The 16487-nt window shown below is 34.6% G+C and overlaps 1 protein-coding gene across 8 annotated transcripts in view; it reads left to right on the top strand.

Annotated features, from left to right (window-relative positions):
- LOC108734258 (serine/threonine-protein phosphatase 2B catalytic subunit 2-like) overlaps nucleotides 1–16487 on the top strand; it is a 127268-nt gene that overhangs the window by 46306 nt on the left and 64475 nt on the right. For all 8 annotated transcript variants that reach the window (XR_003232426.1, XM_025980914.1, XM_025980913.1 and 5 more), the window contains exons 4-5: nucleotides 6025–6136; nucleotides 7371–7516. Coding sequence is in view for 7 of the 8 variants with exons in the window: in XM_025980914.1 (XP_025836699.1) it covers nucleotides 6025–6136; nucleotides 7371–7516 (258 nt within the window). In the remaining variant the exon portion in view is untranslated. The remainder of the gene's footprint in view (nucleotides 1–6024; nucleotides 6137–7370; nucleotides 7517–16487) is intronic.

Below are 16487 nucleotides of genomic sequence, written 5' to 3'. Positions count from 1 at the left end.
GATAGGACAGTAGCGTACTAGAAAATAATGTAAAAACATGACTTATCAAAAAGAAAAAATTAACCTATTGCTTTTGTTTTATAGTTAGTTTTCACATTCACTCTCATCATGGGAATCTCTATCACTGTCACCAACATCAACAATTAGTTCTTCTGTTTGTCTGTCTATTACTTGCTCACTGATTCCTATTTTTAAATATTTAATCTACGCCCCTGATACGAATACTGAAAAATGAGGTCTGCAATCTTTACACCTAAAACTGCCTACTTTTGCCACCGCGCATCCACGCCATTTTAAAATTTCCGTCAGCTTCCAGCGTCAGGCCTGTACGGGTGGCAACCCTAATTATCACCCATGATCGTTGACGATGGTCCGATAAAAAGCAGCAATAATTAGTGCATTTACCTCCTCTTATTATGCAATATTCTGGAACTAGATGACTAATAAAACGTCCAAATTTTTGTAACAAACGTTTGCCTTAAATAGTATCCACTAAGTGCGACGAAAATAGTACCCAACGTCTAAATTTGGCCTGGCTCAACCAATCTTAAATATTCTGATTTGTTTTTTAAAGTTCGTGTGCTTCATAATTAATTAAAATTGTAACAGTCAGCGGTACAAGCAGTTGATAGCCTTATCTGCCTATTCGCGGCTTACTACAATGATAACTGTTATTTATGGGTATAATAATGTTGCGGGTTTTTTTATTATTGTAATACAATTAAACTGTTGGTCACAGTTTATGGAATAATTTGTGGCAAACCGCAAATATTTACACTTTATGTTTTTTTACCGTACGCCAGAAGTCAAATTAGTTCAGCCAATTATTTATTTTTGCTTTTTTTTTTTTGAACAAGAATTTGAAATCATTCGAATTTAAATATTAATAGTGTTTATTTCACGCGACCTACATTATTTCATTGTGAAAAGCTAGCTATCTGAAGTAAGGAAAACGTTTTGAAATTGTGCGGATGGAATATGACTAAATCGATCGTAAATGTAGGATTGAAGAGTAGAGAGAGATAAAGACTTGTGTAAATTAGAAGTTTAGCATGTAATGTTGTTTGTCGAATGGCGAGGACAATTTTCTTAAAGATACTAAATTATTAATATTATAAATGTGAGTTTCTTTGTTTGTTACGATTTCACGTTTTAACTACTCTATTGATTATCATGAAATTTTACACACCCATTTTCAGGAGTACAGAAAAGGACATAGGGTATTTTTTATCCAGAAAAAAAATACTTTTCCTACCGAAATCGCTCTTAAAGATATTAAATTAAAGCATGATTTTCGGAAATTCTTAACTGATTTTATAAATGTGAGTTTGTTTGTTTGTTACGATTTCACGCTTTAACTACTCAATTGATCATCATGAAATTTTGTAAATCCATTTTCAGAAGTAGAGAAAAGGACATAGGGTACTTTTTATCCAGAAAAAAAAACATTTCTCGAGGGATAAAAAAAATTAGCTTTATATGGTCGTCGATGATCTTTGACATGTATTTAGGACATCAAATACCAGTACAATATAAATGGGATATGTTAATGTTAGTAAAGCTACCAGAATTTGCTGCAAGGATAATTGTATCCATCTTTGCATTGTACCTATGTAGATATATCCTAATGAATTCATTCGCAAGTTTCCTACAAGAGAATGTGTGTTTTGTTTGAAACGAGGCAATTAGCGTAAGGGCGAGATCCTCCCTTGACAGATTAACTAATGGCCTCTAGCTTGAGGCAGTAGCTTCTCTTGTACTGCAAACCATTGTCGTAAATACTTGTTATCCTTGTTGCTTTTTGCTACTTCGGCCACCGACCGCACAGTGCTACACAGATCAATCAGAAGGTCTTTTTTTTTACACTTTATATTTTTCTTTTATCCCTTTTTGTCTATACTTACCCACTCATTTTGAGAATCAATTTTTAAATATGACGGATGAATACATGGTCAGTACCCTCTGATCAATATTTATCATTATCATCAGGTCGTCAGTCCTAAGACTGGTTGGAGACGTACCTTCATTCTTTCCTATCGTAAGTTAATCTTCGCATTTCCCTCAAACTGGAACAACTCATATCCTTAACTATTTGTGAAGAGCATAGGTGTACCTCTACCCCTTTTAACTCCCGTTTCTGCCTTTAATACGTTTCTAACTAGACCTTTATGCTTGAGAAGGTGTCCTACCAACCTATCTCGCGTATTTTTTATTGACTTCCATAGAGTCCTCTGTTCTCCTATTCTTTTGAAGATCTAGCGACTAGGATTTTTTTTGACTAGTTTACAAGTTCTTGAAATGTATGACATTTTTGAAATCTTTTACATTTCTCAGTATCCGGTCTGCTTCTGATCGTAGATTACGTTCTTCAATAGATTTTCTTAAGAAACTCTACAGTTATCATAGTAGAATGAAGATTCGGGCTATAGGGCCGTGGTCTAAATGAACTATTCTGTCCAGACGTTTCGTCAGCTACTGCGGCTGACATTCTCAGTGGTAGTGCTGAGTTGACAACGTGAACGTAGATTATATCTCGAAGTCTCTTCATTCTACTATGGATTTCGGCCGTGAAAGCCTTTGTTCTATAGTTATCGTACGTCTTCTTTGGGAAATTGATGAAAATCTGCCCAGTGGTTAATCTTAATCGCCTGAACAACTTTCTGTACGTATATGTTAGGTCCGAAGACCGAAAACGCTCAGTGGCCGGAAAAAACGGCCACATCGCGTTCTGGCTGCCTTCGAACGCACAGAACGCGTTTTGTCAATTGTTGAACGCTCACAACGCGTTCTTCCTAGAACTGAAAAACAATTATAAGAAATTTAATATCGTTGAAATGATTCGGCGAGAAAAACCGAACCCATCTATGGTATCTAATTATAATTGTCAATAATTGAATTGTTTCCTAAAAACTGAAAAATGGATTGAAATTCATTTGTTTTATAAGTACCTACAATATAAATCTCATTGTACGCAGGTAGAAAGCGGCAAATAATACAAGTCGAACATTAAGAACGCGTTGTGAGCGTTCAACAATTGACAAAACGCGTTCCGGCTGTTTAACAGTTACCAGAACGCGTTGCGAGCGTTTAAAAACAGCCAAAACGCGTTCTGTGCGTTCGAAGGCAGCCAGAACGCGATGTGGCCGTTTTTTCCGGCCACTGACCGTTTTCGGTCTTCGGGCCTAACATATATATATTATAGCGAAATACTGGTGCTTGTATGAGATTTTGGCATTTCAAATTGGGTTTGGAGTTTTGTGAAAATAAAAAATTGATTTAATTGGTTAGGTTATATTTCTAAGTTTAATTGCTGCTCTTGTGTTTCAACATGTAGTACATCAAAGAACGAATTTTTTTTGTTACTGTTTCGGAACACTGTGCATTATCGGTGATTCTGATGGTGAACGTATGTGCGAAAAAGATTCATGTAGTGTAGTACTAATTTGTTTTTTGTTCACTTTCTTTTCCCTTTTTTTTTATCTAAACAAGTCCATTAGTGTAGGTACCTACCGTTTGTTGAAAACTACCTTCGTGTTTTTCTCCTTCTTTTTTTTTTTCTCGTAAAATAGCTGCGGAAATAAAATGTCTCTTAACAATGATTACATCGTTTCATTTGGATTCGTTCCAAAGTATTAACAATTTATGTCGTTGCAAACAAACGTGTTAAATAACGCGTTGAAATGCCCTTAATTTAATACATCAAAACATACAATGGGATAAGTAAGTGGGAAAATAAGCGGTTGTCGGATTTTTTAACCTGACGTTTGTCAGATGAAACGGTTCTTCCTGATAAAAACTACATAATGAATTTATTTGTGAATACGTTATTGTATATTAAGTAGATTGTCTTGTTTGTCCGCTTTCCTCATTAGCACATTAATCTTGTTGACTAATTACACCTTATGTGGACATATAAAGAACTGAAAATTGTTCTACAATGACAGAAAAGTGTAATGTGGTGATTTAGCTGGTTTACTTTCGGGTAACGAAGAGAGCAACGGAATATTAGATTATATGAATTAGAAAATCGATTAGTTCTGCTTTTTCACAATGCAAACACAACCCTTATAAAATAAATAATTGGGATCTCCAACAAAAGTCTAAAGAAAAAAGAAGAATAAGGAATGATTAGAGTTAAGGAGTTTTTATGAGTATTAGGTACTGTTTACATTAAATTCTCTTTCAACTTTTAAATAATGCAAATTATTAAGATGTTCAGGAAAAGTTAGGGGAAAGAATGCCGTAGTTAGATTTTTTTTCTTGAATAATATCATTATAAGTATCCTTATGGAAGCTGTCTTTTTTTTTATGTTAAGGCAAACCTTTGGATAAGTACTTACAAGAAAGCTGAATCATTGTGGGAATTGTATTAATAATTGTTCACAATATTCAAATTATATTTCCGCATATGTTTAGTTGCTGTATAGTCTTAATAATAATGGGTTAAATCAGGAAGTTTGAAAAATGTCACGTATTTTTTTACTAGTTGGACAAATATTACGAATTTTTTATCCATAGTAGTATTCGAATTCGAATTACCATTCGAGAATAGGAACATTATCAGAATTTCCCAGAAATGTTAAGAAAAAGAATGAGGAAACTTCAAAAACGGAGATGTAATGCTGCTTACATAAAAAAGTAGAGAAGTTTCCAAGTAGAACAAAGGAAATATGTGTAAAACCGATAGAACTCGAGGAAATATTACGGAACTTTTTTGTTCATAAAATTTACATTTTGTACAATTCGATGTAAATTCTCTTGCGGAAGGTTAATAAAAGAAACTGAGTTTTTCATTAAAGATAAAGAAAACTGAAAAACTTCAGAGTAATTTGATTCAATCAGGTAAATTTTAAGGAATTTCCCATTTCACTGAAGATGGTTGCATTTGTGCCATCTATTAAATAAAAAAGAACTACTTTTCTAGCAAAAAATATGATAGTTAATAGTCTACTTGTTTATCTTTATATATTGAAAAAAAAGGGGAAAAGGGGGTTGGTGAGTCATACATACTGATACGTACTAATGTCTACAGTTCTAGCTTAGGTATGCTCGTGCGTCCATAGGCATATTTCCTCGCATGAAAAGGACTTTTTGGAGTTAGTTGACCATTAAAACGTCTAATTAAAAGATGGAATTAACTAACGCTCCTCCTATCTACGTTCAGGATGTTATGTTTAATCGGAAGTTCTATTTAAAATTTTAACTTGTTGGGAGATTACAATGGTCAAAATACAAGTTCACCATCGGAAACGGTACCCATGCGTTTAAATCAAGGATGTAACGGAGGTAATTTTATCGGAACTGAAGGCGGAGTCGGAGTTTTTAAATTTGCTTTATCGGAGTCGGAATCAGAGTCGGAGGCAGTCAGAAATGGTGGCATGAGAGAGAATTTTTATTTAAGGATAAATAAAACATTATTTAGTCAAATTTTTTTCATTTCAATTTTCAATTATAAAATAAAACACAAACAATGAAAAAATAATTGACGATAGAGTGCTCAGTGCACGTAGTATGAAGTTCATACTATACACCTGTTCATAACAGTCGACATAGGCCGCTGCGCCGCCGCTATGTTATGCTTCGACCTCCGATTAAAACCTTCGATTTAAAAGTGTCGGAACCGAAGGTGTAATAATAATCGGAAGTTCCGACTTAACGGAACCGGAGTCGAAGCTCCGTAACATCCCTGGTCTAAATGGTCGAGTTCAACTTGCAATAAATAAAATAATAAAATGAAAACTGATTTCCATAATTTCGGGATGGTTTCGTCTATTTCAGTTGAGGCTTTCGCGTCGAAAATGTCGAATATTCATATGGGTGTAACGCGTGTCTACAAATGAAACGATATGTTGTGATAATTCGCCATTTTGTATTTATCAATATAATGAGTACCTATATCCCGGCTGCTTGAACACTTTTGTATGTGCTGTTGCCCTGATGTGTATGTGTGTATGTAATTTGAAAAGTAGGCAAGGTGCAGGCTATGATCTGTTGGTTTACAGTGTGGTGTGGTTCTGTTGGCAGTGCGTCCTCTACCTGTGGGCCCTGAAACTCTGCTACCCGACCACGTTGTTCTTACTACGAGGCAATCACGAGTGTCGGCATCTCACCGAGTATTTCACCTTTAAACAAGAATGTAAGTATTTAGAAAATATGTACCTACATTTATTTTTATAAGGTCTTCAGTCTTAAGACTGGTTGGACACGGACTTTCACTCCTTCCTATCCTGAGCTAATCTTCGCATTTCCCTAAAACTAGAACATCCCACACCCTCAACTATTTGCGAACAGTAATCTAATCAAGGTCTACCTCTACTCCTATCTTTTTTTTTTATGTTTTCGTGGAAGAGGGGAAATCGGATTCCCGAGGAAGAAGTCCTCGGACCTACCGACTAAAACCCCTCTACCTCAGGCCGTTTTAGGACCAACTAGGGTCCTCTTCAGCCGCATCTCCCTTTTGTACCTCTAATATGTCTCTGACTAGAACTTCATGCTTAAGAAGGTGCCCTACCAACCTATCCCGCCTATTTCTTAATAACTTCCGCAGAGTCCTTTGTCCTCCTATTCTTCTAATAACTCTTCATTTCTAACTTTTTCTATCCACGGTATCCTTATCATTCGCCTGTAACACCACACTTCAAACGCTTTTAACCTTTTCTTTTCCGCCGCGCCCACCGTTCATGTTTCGCACCCAAACAGCGCCTCTACCCAAACATACATCTTCAACAATCTTTTTCGAATTTCTAAATTAACGCGAGCATAGAAGTGACTTCTTTTTATTGAAGACAACTCAACCCTGCAAAAAAAAACTTAAAAAAAACTTTTGGGTGTTTCATTCCCACCAGCTAGTAATGCTGGTGGGCGGGCAGTCCCTCCGGAGTATGCCGGAAGGTAGGGCGGAAGGCCCTCTTCAGTCTGCTTTCAGGAATCGTGGGAATGGGTGGGTGGTTGTTCGGGTGAGAAAGATGAGACGGACGAAATGAAGACAGAAGAGAGTGAAAGATTATCTGTGGAATATTACTGCCTCAGCATATGTCTAAGTGATCCAAGGAAACCACAGAAAAACTTGAACCACGACACACAGACCGGCCCGGAATCGAACCCGCGTCCTCCCGAACGCTAAGCAATGGTCTAGACCTCTAGGCCATGCCCTGCGCTATGCTCTGCTTTATATACCTTCTACTTCTTCCATCCTGACTTATCTGACTTCCTAGGTACTTAAAATCAGTCACGTCTTCTAATTTTTCGTGTCCTATCTTTATATTCGCTCTTTCCCTACTATTTCTTCCCTTGCATACCAGTGTTTTTGTTTTACTTTTATTTATACGTGTAGGTGCTTATAATTCTAATTTTGTTCTGTTTTGTTTCAGGTAAAATAAAATATTCGGAGCGTGTCTACGATGCCTGTATGGAAGCCTTCGACTGTTTGCCTCTGGCGGCCCTGATGAACCAGCAGTTTCTTTGCGTGCATGGGGGCTTGTCGCCGGAAATACACACATTAGATGATATTAGGAAGGTAAGGTGTATTTCGAGTTTAATTTGACGTTTACTTCGATTGCTATTACATTATAAATTATAATTGACTTCGCGATTTTTTTTTTCATGTTTGTATTCCTGATTAAAATTAGGATTATTATTAATCATATGTTTTGCGAAAGTGGCGTCGTTATTTTTGAAACTTTTGTAATGTTCGAGAATCGGTCTGCTGAATGTTCTGTCTGTTTGGCTTGCATAAACGTTGTCAGAATCCAGGCAACTCAATAAATAATCACTTGCAAGACTTTATAGTTATTAATTTTTTAATTTGAAATGGTATAATAATTCGAAGTGGTCTGTATTCTGTCGAAACTGCCAGACGTGGATCGCGATTTCGGTCTTTTTGGATCTCATCGGCGCGTCGCAGACAGCCCGACAGAACACAGACCAACTTTTACCTGCTGTCTTAACAGCGCGTTTTAGAAAATACCATAAATGGCGCGGTAAACGCCATCTGCAAGTAGATATCCACACAAGTGGACCTTATAGGAGCATACGCAATCCTAAAATGTAGCATCGTACTACAGATGGCGTTGACCGCGCTATTTGTAGTATTTTCTAAAACCCCGTAGGTAACCGTATTTGTTTTATTATATTTATTTATTGATTTCTACGACGAACAGGGTCGTCAATCAGTTTTTTGATATCACCATATATTATTTTATTAATACGAAAGGGATTTTCATTTGAATGCTTTCATTGTTGGTTTTTGCATCATTTCAAGCGTCATATTTACGCTATATGCACTTGAATAATATTTCGTTCCCGCATATGTTGGATACATTCACATTTGTGTAAATAGTGTACCATATGTGCCCTGCATACAAATAGGAGAATAAAAATGGGTACACTTACATATGCTGTTGGGAAAATCCTTTATGCATAATACGCTTAAGATGAATTCACATTGCAAGATGTCTAGGGTCTTACGAAAAGGTAAATGTTATTTATTGAACGTGTACACATTTGCCTACAAAATTCATAGTATCTACAGTTAGTTCAAAATCTCATGAGCCTGTGCATGCGCGTGACCTTTTATTGTATTCACATTGTACTTACATTGACTCGACTGTTAGCCGTGTGCCTCGCTATACAATTAGAAAAACTGTAAATTTTATTGAAAGTTTAATTTTAGTAATAACCAAGTAAAATTACGAAATGGCGTAACTCAGAATCGTGCTATGGTATATGGAGCTGCATGGTTGCTAATGGGGTCATAGACCAGACTGAATATTTTAAGAGAAAATTAGCTCGGAAAAATTGGGTCTTCACGAAAATTACCTTTTTGGTAAAACTTCCGAATCGCGGCTTTTTCGAAAATGCAAGTTTTTTTTGCTGGAAATGACGTAAAATGGCCTGATTATGAAAAACTTACATGAAATAATCCGGGGGAGGGCCTTTTTAACGCTTTTTTTTGCAAATTAATATTTGTAGATCACACGTCAAAGTTCACACCTCATTTTCATAGTCGCTACCCCAATTTTCATTAATAATTCAACTCCTGTAGTACGGGTTTTAGTTAAAGAAGGTGTATTTATAATAAATTCATAAGAAAACGTCGAAGGAAAGGTGTTTTAATGCTTTTTTCGGTGCAAATAAGTGTTTTTTAGGTATATAACCTTAAAAATTTCGTAGTCATTCATCATACGTCATAGTCACGTCTAGTCTGACGTTTGTGAGTTCGCCTCTACAATTAAAGTTTTTTTAAATATTTTCCGACAATGTAAGTATACCAAATATTAACCTTTATAAGTCGAATCAAAATCCGCCCAAATCAAAATCCTCCATAAGTCGAAAACTCTATAACTCGAATTTTTTGGCGTCTCCCTTGATGTTCGAGTTATAGAGGTTCTACTGTTCTAATAACCGCAAAGAATAAATTTCAACATGAATATTCATATATAGGAGAATTACTTCTAAATTGGCATTACTTTTCGCTGTAATGAAATGATAAATTACGTGCATAAGTTTTTGTTTATAATACATTAGAAAACATGAAATGCTCTTAACGTTTTCTTTTTTGTTCCTTAATTTTATTTAATTTTCTTTTCGTTTTACTCATTCAAGCAACGTCGTGACTTGTGGTAGATCTCTTGAGAGACATATTTATTCTGTTATTCCATTAATAAGAACTCGCTTCGGGGAAAAGTGCTTGTTGTTGACATTAATTTACTGAACTAAACGTCAAACTAATGAAAGAAAAGAGAATAATGTTTTATGAAACTTCAAATTACTTTGTTTGGTACGTGTTTTCGGCAAAAATATTGCGAAAGAGAATTCTTATTTCGAAGGCAACAGCTTGTAATAATATGAAGTAATTGTTGTGCAATTTTATACATTTAACTGTTTAACGAGTTTTATCGAAAGACAAAGGGTCTTAAATGTGCTTATACGTATTTACTGAGAAGGCAAAGGATTTCATGACGGCTGATTTACAATACGAAAGAAAAAGCGCAATCAAAATCTTTAAGAAGCCTCTCTAATTAGCTTAATTAAAATTTTAAAAGTATTAAAAAGGAACTTTTTAAAAATCTTTTTAAGATCTGTTATAGAATAAAACATAGAAGTCTTTACAGAGAATTAATGTCTGTCCTTTGTCTTTTTAGTTTTTATATTTGGGTTTCCCACATTTCCAAAAAAATCGATATAGCGAACTGTGAATCCACTAAACTTATTTTTAAATTACATAACTTAACATGAACGTCTGCAGAATAATTTACAATAGCTAATTTTTTGCGAAATCGTACGAAAAATTAATTTTTGTTTTCTATTGTTACGTTATAATAGAAATTAGACAAAGCCTGCTTATTAGTTATTAAATTAAAACGAAAAGCTCTTTGTGGCTACTGGTTAAATATGGATAAAAATCTCGAATCGAATTGTTCTCATTAGCACGCCGCAACTAATTCCGCCGAGCACCTACTAATTTACCTGCCGACTGTGTTCAATGAACATGTGCATATAGCGCAGTAAACGCCACCTGTAGTTTGCTAACTACAGATGTTATGTGCATCTGTAGTAGTGGGAATAGTTGTTTTTTTTTGGCTAATAATAATGCTTTTTTATTTACAATAAAATGTAATTTGCCTACTGATTCCACGATTTGGTTTTCCTTTAACATTTTTGAGTTTTGTGCTTATTTCGTTTCGAAAAATGTTAACCTATTCAAAGGCGAATAAAGCACTTCGGAGAAGTCTATACATTTTGAATTTGTGGCTGAGTTATTCCCCTTGGATAACCATCTTTAGTTGTGCTATTTTAAAGTCGTATAGAGTAGGGAAGGAAGCAGCAATAGGCCATTTTCCACCACAACGATTGTAAAAGCCATTCTTGTTCTAGTACGATTCCACGAAATTGTCTATTCTGCAAGAAACAGCAGTAACTTTTTCCCCAGACACACTTGTTTCAGCTTTTCTCCTTCGTCTTCCTTATTGTTCTTCTTCTCGAGTCGTTATACGATATTGTGCCGTAACTTACGTACGAAATGAACATTAACTTTTTTATCCAAGTAATTTTGCACTTTCATAGCTTACAACGTTTATGATGAAAACGCGCGATATGTAACGAGAAAACTAAATATTTTGATATAAAACCCGTAAAAAATAATAGGATTTTTCATTTTTGCAACTGGAAACGAAGAAAAATAAATCCTACTAATTGTGCTACATATTTATATTAAAATTACAACAAAATCCGGAAATATCCGCAGTATTAGCACACAAGTACATTTTGCAGGTGGTGTTGGTGCCTCGTATATTTTCATATTTTACGCTTGGCTTGTGCTGGTGTTAAGTATACTTATTTACCGTTAATAAAGGCACGCTCACATACATCGGAATCGGACGGACGGCACGCAGTGGACGCCCAGCATTATCGGTGCATCCGTCGGAATTGATTCGCGGAATTTAGCTTGTTATTAGTGTTAATCGTTAATAGAAGTACCGATGGAAAGTGGTAAAGGAAATTTAAAAATAATAGATTGGTATATAAGACATAAAAAGTGAAATATGTCGAAATTCATCGAAATAATTCGAAAGGTATCGTACATTCATCGGCGTCGTTACGGAACGGACAGATTTTGGTTCTGATTCTCGGAGTTCCGGCGGTATTTTAAAATGCCGGTCGTTCTTTCCGCTAGTATGTATTTTATTTTTTTGTTCTGTTCTGTTCCGTTCCGACTGTCCGATCCGATGTGTGTGTGGGTGTTTGCCTTAAAGTTACACTCTATGCGAGTTTAATCAACACTTAAAATGTTATGTGGACAATGGCCACGATGAATTTTTTAGATGTTTTTTAATTTTAAAACGCAGAACCAATTTTAAGTTTTTTAATCTTTGAACACTTCCCATATGGTTTGAGTAAGTTTTACAGCATTTCTCTCACAATTATCTTTTCAGACATCAGATGATTGTTCAGTTTTACAATTTGTAAATAGGCTAACTTATTACAAAAGAAGGTCGTGGTGTTTGTAGTATTATCGCAATAGATTACATTCATTGTAACCGTTGGAACCAAATCAAACCATTAAATCTTCTTTGTTTTGCAAATAGTGTTGCATTTGAAACAGGACATTAGCAAATAAACGTCCTTCGATCTCAGTTGGCCACCGTGACAATTGGCAATTTACAATTCATTTGTTATCTTGCATTTGTTATTTAGAATACTTTATGCCGTGTTTTAACCAAAATTCATTCGTTGATGTAATAAATCATAATGAATTTGTGTTATATCCAATGTACCTTGAAACTATTTACTATTTAGTAATTTGTGCCTATTTCTCCAGGTTTGCTTCATATTTTTAAAAGATTTAAGGATGTTTAAGAGGTACAATCGGAGACAAGAGTACATAAAATTATAAATTCGTGATTAGTTAGGTTTTGCAGCATATCATGAGGTAAATAAATACTATCTATACTAAAAAAAAGTGTACGATTTGAAAGAAAATTTGGTATTTGACCAAAAAGATTGAATAAAATAAGAAATAACGAATAATATGGAAAATTTTTAACTGACTTTTGGCAGTGAATATGCCTTGATTTCAACTTCGAAACAAAAAAATATTTAGTTTCAATCTCTATTAATAATGAGCGTAAAACTTTTTAATATGTTTAAATAATAATTAAAACTTTAAAATTGCATTTATTTCAGACAATTATAAATATTATCATTATATTATCAAGTAAAAACGAGATTTTCAGCTAATTTTTCATTTTTTCCTCGATAACCATTTAGTGAATTTGAATAACCTTACGCTAAAGTGATTCTCCAGAGTTCAAGTTACTTATTATAAAAGTTTGAAATTTCTGGTAGCTTTTTTTCTGTTAATAAAAATAAATTTAATCTGTTCGGTTAACGAATCTCCATAAAATGACGTGTAAAATTACAATTTTTTAATATTTCAATAACTTTTTAACGGTTTAGTGAATCGATTTGTAATTTTTACAGGAGTTTTAGAATTGAATGAGGAACGTTCTTCCAAATTTTTATTTGTCTCGTAGTATTTTGCCATACCTCCCAAACATCCTTAAAATGATTTTTCACATATTTCTGATCTTTTATAATAACGCTCGTTAGAAATACTGCAGGCACAATACTTAAATTAAAACAATTGTCGTGGAATTAACGGGTCATGCGCCCAACGACTGCTAATTGTCACCATTCTAGTATCAGCAGTTTCTTTGTAAAAGGAGATTAACTACCGTTTTTGTGTTCTTTACCAAAGTTGGAAAGAAGGAACATCAAAAGAAATTACTCGCGATGTAGGTTTATTTCAGCTAAAACTCTTTTACGTTTCTTTTGACGTTTGGAGCAGATATTCACATTACGAAATGGTGTTATTAGTGAAGAATGATTCCATTTCTTCGCCTTATAATACTACTATAATAGATCCGAGTCAAAATAAAGCTGTAAATAATTTTATTGGTGTAAAATCAGCCGTTTTATTAGTCACCATTTGAAGGTTTGTTTATGTACATGAGCAACAGAGGAATCTATTAATTATACACTCTCAAAGTGAATAAGTTGGTTTTTGTGGTCTTCTCTGAATTACTTAAGTAACTGTATTAGATCAATACAAAATCACCGATAAAGGTACTAATTTTACAGTGAAATATTCTGATTGCGACTAATTTATTGTTAATAATAATCATTAGTTCTTATTTAGTACATACGTTCTGTATTTGTGGACGCAACATGAGAACTATACTTAATTTTATTTTCTTATAAATATTCTCATGTGGATTTACAAATAAAAATTGTCGTTAGTAAATGAAACGTCAAAGGTAGATAATGTTTGTCGGAGTGAAACTTCTTTACGCACGGCAGGGTAAGTTCGCTTCATGGGAGTTGCTGTGTAACGAAATCGTGCAACGGATGCCCCCCTCTACTCGGCCATGTAGTCGAGTTCGCAGTGGGGATCGCTTGAGCCGTGAGTGCGCTTCAATGCAACGTTCGTTACAGGCAACCCCGGCATGTATTGTGTAAAATTTAAATTCATAGTGTACAAATAATACCGTTAAACCAATTCCTTAACCCCTATCCCGGAATGTTTGTGTGTTTGAAGAAGTTTCACTCAGTAGTGTGTTGTATAATTACACATTGTATTTTTTTTTCTTGTTTTTCATTTCGATGGGCACAATTTATTTACGGTGCACTTTGTTAATTGGGTAAATAAGGGGTAATTAAAGATGAAAAGGCGGATCTGTTGAATAGAAAAAAAGAATAAAGACCTAACAAACATTAGGCTACTAGAAAAAACTCGGTTAAATGAAAATTAGCATGGTATGGTAAACAAGTTCGCTTAAAAAAAAAAAAGGCTGAAGGGGTAGCTAAAAATGCTTGTTTTGGAAATGTAAAAGGATTTCAATGCATGAATGTGCAGCACGTCGAAGTACTCTGTAAAATTGAATCGGTGAATTTTCTCTAAACTTTAGACTTATAATAACAACAGTGCAAATTAGTGTAGCTTATCTGAGGTAATTAATCAATTAAAAATACTAATTGACTGTTCAATCAATCAGAATTGTAGTGAAGAAATTTTAATTGTAATTGCTTCTCTCATTTAAACGGCCACTTTCATGCATAGTTAGTACCTATAGTTAGGACGTTCAAAATTGGCATAGTCCGATATAAAACTGTCAGATTTACTTTTTTCTTTAAACTTACTAACTAGACCAGAGCATTTGACAGAACGCCTACTTCTACTCACTACAGACATTGTAGGGAATATCGTAAACATAGAAAAGAGATGTCAGATAGGAACTGCAGCGGACACTAATAAAGAAAAAGGAATAACATTACACCGATTAATGTGTAACAGAAAGAGATGGAGAGAAGCAGAATTTGATCATGTTGTCAGCGTCAGACTTTATTTAAAGAAAGTTCAACATTCTCAGGAATTTAGGAAGGCAAAGACGTTTGTTTAAAGATGTAATTCTAACCAAGCAATTATAAAGCCGACCCTGATTTTTTGCGTACCCAAGGAATCTCTACCCGCTGCAACACTTACTATTATTCGCTTATCCCTTTTCACATTGTCTGTACTCCCCATAAAGCATTTTCTAACTTGACAAAGGCGTGTCCAAAACGCAGTAAATGACTACAGACCCAAGTGGAAACAAGAAAGAAGGTACGTCCATTCTCACAGATAATTGATTGCGGACTTTTTGACCAATTTTAATCGTCCCAACCATAATCAGTACTTTTTGTAACCATCATAATTTATTTCTACTTTTCTCGGCGATCGTCTCTTCCTTTAAATACTCTTTTATTTACTTTCTGGAACCTTCTAGAAATATCCGGATAGTTTATTTTTACTTTGTACTGTTTAACTGCTTTCCAGAACGCAGGTGCGACACACACATTTACAAATACGGCCCACATGAAGAAAGGCGCCCGCGGCCAGTCAGCGAATCGATAAGCCGTTCACGCACACGTGTGCCCGATTGCACACAAATACACTCGTGCTCGCTACATTATTAAAAGAAGTTGTACGTGTTTTACAAACAATTCAAAAAATGATTAAGGGTGATAAGAAGAACATACTAACGCGCAATATTATGGTTTAGCATTATGGAAAATGTTTCTGTGATGTATAATTGCATCGGGGTATAAAACATTCCACTGCAACAGTGGCAGAATACGAAACACAGGAGTGTGTTTCAGAATTTATTGTTTTTCCGGTTGATGTCTCCCCGGTGAGGGACTACAGACAATTTTCCTGGAAGGCTTCACATTTTCTCTTCGTTCTGAAACCTGTGCTTTTGTTTTCATTTTAGTTTCATTCCAGTGCGGTTCACAAATTGGAAGCTCAAAATGATTAACATTTTATACAATTACATTTTAATTCTTTTAACTTTTGAAAAATATTTTGTGAACTGTAAACTTCATTATACACTTCTATGTTCCTGTTATCTATTTAAATCGTATTTAATTTGTTCATATTTGATAAGACCGTGTCATTGATTTCAAAACAAATGATTAAGGAAATCAAAATGGAGCAGGTGTACTCGTAGTTGCGATGTTTTTTTTTTTATTTTACTTTAGAAACAGAATTATTTGCTGCTGCATGTTTGAACTACGTTATTGTGAGATGTGTATCCGTATCTAATAATCAAAATTTAAAAAACAAAATTGTATTTGCCCGCCTCGAAATTTGCCAAAGAAGCTTTCTCGAACACTCCAGTTATTGGCAAAAGAACAACAAGCTCGTTGTCGTAAAAGCTTGCCATTTCAAAAAGCCTTTCAAGCATGGATTATTATTGGCTGATTTAGTACGTGAGATGAATTTGAAAGGTCGCATACTAATTCGCTTCGATGGTTTCAATTTTTGCTTATCTACCAACCGACGTTAACATTAAAATATTTTTATCTGTTTATAATTTTGATGTGTGTACACCATTTTTAGAAAGGCACTGTAAAAGAACGTTAACTTACTTGTTAATTAATTAGTA

This window comes from Agrilus planipennis, unplaced genomic scaffold, assembly GCF_000699045.2.
Source record: "Agrilus planipennis isolate EAB-ADULT unplaced genomic scaffold, Apla_2.0 scaffold2, whole genome shotgun sequence".
Lineage (NCBI taxonomy): Eukaryota > Metazoa > Arthropoda > Insecta > Coleoptera > Buprestidae > Agrilus > Agrilus planipennis.
This window is presented reverse-complemented; position numbering and strand designations above follow the sequence as displayed.